This window comes from Anarhichas minor, unplaced genomic scaffold, assembly GCF_050575085.1.
Source record: "Anarhichas minor isolate MPS153535 unplaced genomic scaffold, ASM5057508v1 ptg000026l, whole genome shotgun sequence".
In the NCBI taxonomy this organism is placed as follows: Eukaryota; Metazoa; Chordata; class Actinopteri; order Perciformes; family Anarhichadidae; genus Anarhichas; species Anarhichas minor.
This window is the reverse complement of record NW_027466472.1, coordinates 9,345,610-9,351,672: the sequence shown is the minus strand read 5'-3', so window position 1 is coordinate 9,351,672 and position 6,063 is coordinate 9,345,610. Positions and strand designations below refer to the sequence as shown.

At 48.0% G+C, this 6,063-nt stretch overlaps 1 protein-coding gene across 4 annotated transcripts in view; it reads right to left on the bottom strand.

The window, feature by feature from the left end:
* kmt2a (lysine (K)-specific methyltransferase 2A) overlaps positions 1 to 6,063 on the bottom strand; it is a 36,444-nt gene that overhangs the window by 4,913 nt on the left and 25,468 nt on the right. For 3 of the 4 annotated variants that reach the window (XM_076099998.1, XM_076099999.1, XM_076100001.1), the window contains exons 26-33: positions 3,473 to 6,034; positions 2,525 to 2,593; positions 2,218 to 2,444; positions 1,958 to 2,032; positions 1,686 to 1,860; positions 1,344 to 1,451; positions 1,101 to 1,181; positions 29 to 158 (exon numbers count right to left, since the gene is read on the bottom strand). In XM_076099998.1, coding sequence (XP_075956113.1) covers positions 29 to 158; positions 1,101 to 1,181; positions 1,344 to 1,451; positions 1,686 to 1,860; positions 1,958 to 2,032; positions 2,218 to 2,444; positions 2,525 to 2,593; positions 3,473 to 6,034 — 3,427 coding nt within the window. The remainder of the gene's footprint in view (positions 1 to 28; positions 159 to 1,100; positions 1,182 to 1,343; positions 1,452 to 1,685; positions 1,861 to 1,957; positions 2,033 to 2,217; positions 2,445 to 2,524; positions 2,594 to 3,472; positions 6,035 to 6,063) is intronic. The other variant, XM_076100002.1, reaches the window with a different exon arrangement.

Sequence of the window (6,063 nt, the reverse complement as noted above, 5' to 3'; positions counted from 1 at the left end):
AACTCAAAGTTCATTCCCTAGAGCTCACCTTTCCGTCGTAATATTTCTCCCGTTTGTCAGTGAGCACAGACCGAATGACGTTTCCAGAGTATTCAATGACCATCTCCGCTGCATCGATGGTTTTCTTGCAGAACAGACCTCGGCCATGAATGGGAGACCTGCAGAGGGATACAGAGTTTGTCATTGAATCCCAGTAATGGCTTTAGCCTGCATATGGAGACGCTGATTTTGTTTAGGCCACCTGCCTTTTTTTTTTTATACCTTCAAGTTTATCAAGATCATGGACAACCACAACTGATCTCATTATTATAAACCACAAAGGTAAATGTGACAGTGAAATCCAACAGGAAAGGTCTAAAGTCTCCTCTTTGACCGCAGGACATTCCCCAGAGACTAGGAACCTTTTAGGGAACTCACTGCGTTTCAACCGCAGAGACCACAAGGACAACAAGGAAGTACTCTTCTATCGATTTAGGACCATTTTAGGAGACAAGAAGAGCCTTTCTCTTTGTTTGATGACATTAAAAGTAAAGTTAGATTATTTGTTTAATTTTGGCTTCCCGACTTGTTTAAAAAAAAGACAGCGAGTAGAGAGAGACATCATGCAGCAGTGCTGCGAGTGACAGAAATAAAAACAATATCTGATTGTTTCATGCCGGTTACGTTCTAAAGCACAAATAAATATCCATCAAACACTCAGCAGATGATTTACTGTGGAGACAGATGGTCTTAATTTCATTTTCAGCCCATGCATTTCATTCATTACAGCCAACAAGCAGCGGTAAACACTAAGTGTTGTCGCAGTGAGATAAAACCAAGGCTGTTTCCTCCTCTACATGATTCTTAGATGAAACATGCGGCCACGCTGAACTGCAGGCTGCAGAGTGTGTTTGTCCTTGTGACCACCAGCAGCCCTCGTCAGTCCTTCTGGTTTTTGGAAATACAGACAACAATGGTCTGAAGGAACCTTCTAGTTCCTTGAAAAGTAATTACCAGGAAGTTGTTTTGTTTAAACCCAGCTATTGAGCATCATCTACGTCTTGTGCCAATTTTCATCCACCTAATTGTAAACGATGATGTTTAAGCCATTCTGATCTAACCTGTAGACTCCAACGGTTTCCTTAGAGGTGGCCTTGAGCTGTTTGAATCTCACAGCCAGTGGTAGCTCCATGGAAGCACGCCTGCAACAAAAAGAAGTGTCAAAATTATATTTTAACCCTCAATTTCAGATAATAACATCAGGTCAGATCATGTAAGACAAGATCCTCAGGGGGGGAGTTCATGTGTTGGCAGATTGTAATGGCTGTGAATAAACAACAAATCTTGTGGGCGCAGTTACTGACCTGGCAGTCCTGAGCTGTCCTTCGTCGTCATCGTCTTCTTGCGGCCTGTACTCGGGAGGCTGGCGGTGTTTTGAAGCCAGGAAATTGAACATGTCAAATACAGACCTCCTGGAAACAGATGTAACAGGCAGCAGTCAGAAACACAAACGCACGAGATCCAAACAGGTTTGGTTACAAGTTTGATTAAAAACATTTTTTCTTAATAAGAAGCATTAAAGTCAGAAAGAAGGTTCTTGGTTTTCCAATCGTCCAATGAGTCATTAACCCGATCTGTCTATACACGTCTTATAGACACGTGTACGTGTGTGTGTGTGTGTGTGTGTGTGTGTGTTCCTTCCTGACCTGTGGTGGATCTCTGCACGAGCCGACCCGTGGGGGTTGATGGGAGGCTCATCGGTTTCCTCTGGTTTATGGAAGCGGAAGCGGTAGCTCCGACAGTGTCTGGAGCCGTAAAGCTGCTCGAGCAGGAAGACCACCGCCTCGTGGACGACTCCCAGCATCCTCAATCCATTCACACCTGGGGAGGAGCAAAGGAACACAATGAATCGTTTGCATATCCACAGAGACGCTTCTATTCTTCTTTGCTTTGCGGTGTCGTCAGAGTGACGCCTCACCTTCAAAAGAGAGCTCTTTGAGTCGTGCATTGGAGCGAGCTTCCTGCACCTTGTCAGTCAGGGATTTCCAAGCCTCTGTAAAGTGAGGACACGACAGCTCAGTATTTCCTGCACACTGTAACGGATCTTATTTTATTTTATCACCTTCATATGAATACATGTGAAGTATATATGTGAAATGTAACCTTTTATGTTGTAATTACAGCGATGACTTTTTGCCGAAGGCATATTAGCACAGAAACAAAGTCCCTTTCCCTCACCTTCGATGCTCTCACAGCGGATGTGGAAGCCGTCCTCACTGCAGATTTCAAAGAGGATGCCCTTCTTGGGTTTGCTGTCCAGGCCGGTGTCCCTGCTGTTGCCGTCTTGGTCGGGTGGTGAAGCCACAGGAAGAGACCCTGCTCCGCCGGCTGCAGATGGTTTGTCTTTGCCCACTACTTTCCCCGGTAACACAGGACTTTCAGATGTCTTCTTTTTACCAAGCACACTGGAAAATGATTACAGGCATTTAGAACTCTTTAATATATTAAGTATGAAAATGGGCACCTAGCCTGGATGACCCCATACCTCTTGCTGGTCGCCTTGTCTGCAGGCTTGCCCGTGTCCATGGGTTCGGAGGAGCTCAGCTCTTTGGAACTGTTTGCAAAGACATTAAGAGAGGTTTAAAATGTATATTATATAATGTATATGTAATACATTTTATGCAAAACTACTTTAGGGACCAATCGGGAGATATAGATTCAGTCAAGATGAGATATTTCACTTCTCTGTACCCAAACCAAACTGTATTATAGTACAGTGACTTTGTTTTAAAGAAGCATCTAAAGAATAAAGCATACACACAATCCTGTTCTTGTATTCACAATTCATTATAATCAGAGTTTTCAATACATTTCAATGACTTTGAAGCAAAATTTACATACATTTCCGGAAACAATTGTGCATTCATGAAAAAATAAGAATGAAAATCCAAGTCAAAATTTACCAAAATATATCTTAACTAAAATGAATGAATATGACCTGAAAAGGCAAGCTGGTGCCTTCAAAGATAATGTGTAGTCGGGGCTTGAAATTAACCTTTTTGCTCACCAGCCACTGAGGCTCGTGGGCTTCACCACTCAGTCATTTCAGCACATATCTGACGTTACCACGTGCAGAGAACACTGTTAAGTGACGTAAAGGATCTGCCTCAACATTAAAGTATTGTTTAAACAATATAGATTTTTTTTTTTCCAGTCGAGGCATTTGTGAAGCAAATTTCCATGACTTTTCCAAAACTTCTCCAGGCCTTGATATTGCTATTACCAAATTACATGACTTCTCCAGGGTTTTTTCCATAATGTATCTCATCATGACAAAAAACTGAAAATGTTGACATTATTCTCCATGTCGCGTTTATTACGGCACCTAACATTTTTGAGAAGGTTTTTGCTAATTCCTCCCATTTATTCATGTAAATAGAAATAAACCGAAAACACAATAGATCTCAAGCAGCCAGAATAACAACCGCCTCACCTCGGCTTCGAGTGATGTCGTCCTGCAGGGTTGCTTTGATGCTCCTCTGTCTGAGAGGCCTTGAGCTTCTTCACACTGGTTATGTCTGGACTCTGCCTGCTCCTCTTTGATTTCGGTTTGCCTTTTTCTGCTCGTAAAGTGGTGGAGTTAGGCGGCCTTTGTTCTGATGATCTGGAGATGGGAGTTGTTCTGCTGCCCTGGGAGTGTGCAGAGGTTTGTGTTTGGGTGAACACTCCAACAACACGTCTGTTGGCGGGGCTTAGCGAGGTGGCTAACGTAACAGTGGTGTGTGGACTGGAGTCCAGAGTCTGGGCTCTGTTAATATGCTGGGAATGGTGCTGTAAATGGATGTTACTAACTTCTGTCTCTCCTTGCCGGTTCACAGCCATGCTGAAAGTCTGTTGGGAGGGCAGGACGCAGATGCTGCTGGCAATACATGTCTGCACAGAGGAGCTGATGTGTGATATCAGTGGACCCCCTGCTGATTGAAGGCCCAAGCCATGTGGACCGGCTTTGAACAGGAGGCTGCTAATTGGCCCTGTTATCTCCGTAGAGCTGAGGACAGGGGTGGAGAGGGAGACCGTTCCTGGTGCAAGAAGGCCAGTCGCACCACTAGAGGCCACAGACACAACATTTAGCACTGACTGACTGGAGTTGAGGCCAGAGACTGTGCAAGGAATAAGGTGAGTGGAGGAATCACGGCCCAGGATACCAGGCTGGCCAGTGCCGGAAATCCTCTGCTGAAGGAGAGTAGTGGGGTCCAAGTACATAACCCCACCCGATGTTGGTCTCTTGATAATATTGGGGACCTTGCGCTGAGAAGTGGAAACCAGGCCACCAGGCTGGCCAGAGATGCTGGCAGTAATCTGAGGGGAAGACAGGTTGATGAGCGTCATGTTGGGAGGGCCCACTTCAGACGGGGCCAGAGTAGGCTGGCTACGGGAGCGGGCCAGCTTTTTGCTTTTTCTTGGTTGAAGACGAGAGATGGGCCTCTTTTTGCCGTGAGCAGACGCGAGTACAGTCTGGGAGGAAGGACTGGACATTATGGCAACACCGGGACCCAGCTCGTGCGGCCGGCCAGCCTCCGAGACCAGGATCTGGGACTGGTCGTGGGGCAACCCGATGAGAAGCCCCGAGGTGGTGCTGGGGATTCCCGTCTGGAAGCCCGTCTGTGTGGCTCCTGTAAAGGTGTGAATCTGGGAGGGGTGAGCCATGGTGCCCAGGACTTTGCTACCAGCAGGAAAGATTGACTGGGCTGTGGATAAAGCCGTATTCAGCCCTGTGGTAAGTGTCATAGAGCTCAGCACAGCTGAAGAGCTACTGTCCAACACTCCCGCGGCACTCATTTTTTGTGCGACACCATTAGGGACGGTCTGGAGAACATAGAGAGGCTGGAACTGCTGATTGACCACAATGAGCTTGTCGGGGCCTGGTTTGAGGACTGCTGGGCTGGAAACCTGAGTCTGGGATGGCCCCGGGCCGGGAACTGTACATGGGCTGCCTGCAGCTGCAGCTGATGCCGGGATGTACTTCTGACCCTGAAGAGGCAGGGAGGGTGAACTTGGCAAACCAGGGGTACCAGAACTCCTGGGAACATCCTGGTTACCTGGAGGTTCAACCACCTGGCCAATGGCAGTGCTGGGAATAAACTGCTCGGGAGTCATGTGACCCTCTGTGACCTGCGTGTCCCTGTTTCCCAAAGTTGTAGCCTCATGCTGACTCTCCGACGGGGACACACCTGGCCCTGCTCTTTTCTTGTCCCCGCTCTTTTCTCCACGAATCGTCTCTGGGTCAGAAGTCAAGCCCAGCATGGTGCGGTCTGAGGTATCTGAGATAAGACTCCCGGCAGTGTGGTTCTGACTGGCGTTGACAGAGGGGCTGCGTGTGGTCAGCACAGAGAGATCAGAAGGCAGCTCCAAAGGAAGATATGGCTCCTCTACAGATATGGAGCTATTCACACTACTCTCCACCACAGCTCCACTCTCAGCACTGGGCAGCTGCTGGGAAAAGTCATCAAACAGGATGTCTTTGGGCCGGTTGACATCCACTCCAACATAGCCCTCATCCAGGAGCAGCTCTGAGGAGGACGGCTCAGACTGCTGGCCCAGAGCCTGCATTGACATGGAAGGTGTGTTGAGGACAAACTCCATGATATCCGATGGCAGAATGTTGCCACAGTCATCACTGTTGTTGTTGTCAGAGTCTGATTTAAGCAGGTCTGTGCTGAGGGAGAGCTGGGCCTCGAGCGGATCCTGACCCTGACTCTGCGGCTGGGACTTGACCCCGCCTCCGAGAGGAAGACAGTTTTCTTTCTGGTTCTTTCTGCCTTCCCGCGTGTTGCCGCTCACCGCTCCACCGCTGTTGTCAGCCTCCTTGCTCGAGTGGGCGTCGGGCTTCTCGGTGTGTCTTTCTCTGCCCCTTCTCTTAGGAGCACTTTTATGTGGCGTGGAAGAAGAGGTGGCCGTAGTGGTGGTGGTGGTGCTGGTGGTGCAGACGCTGGTATCGCTCTCTGATCCATCATCGACACCGTCGAGCTGGCCAATGCGCTGCTTGCCTAAGGTCCTGTCAAAAGACAGCAAAGACAATATGCC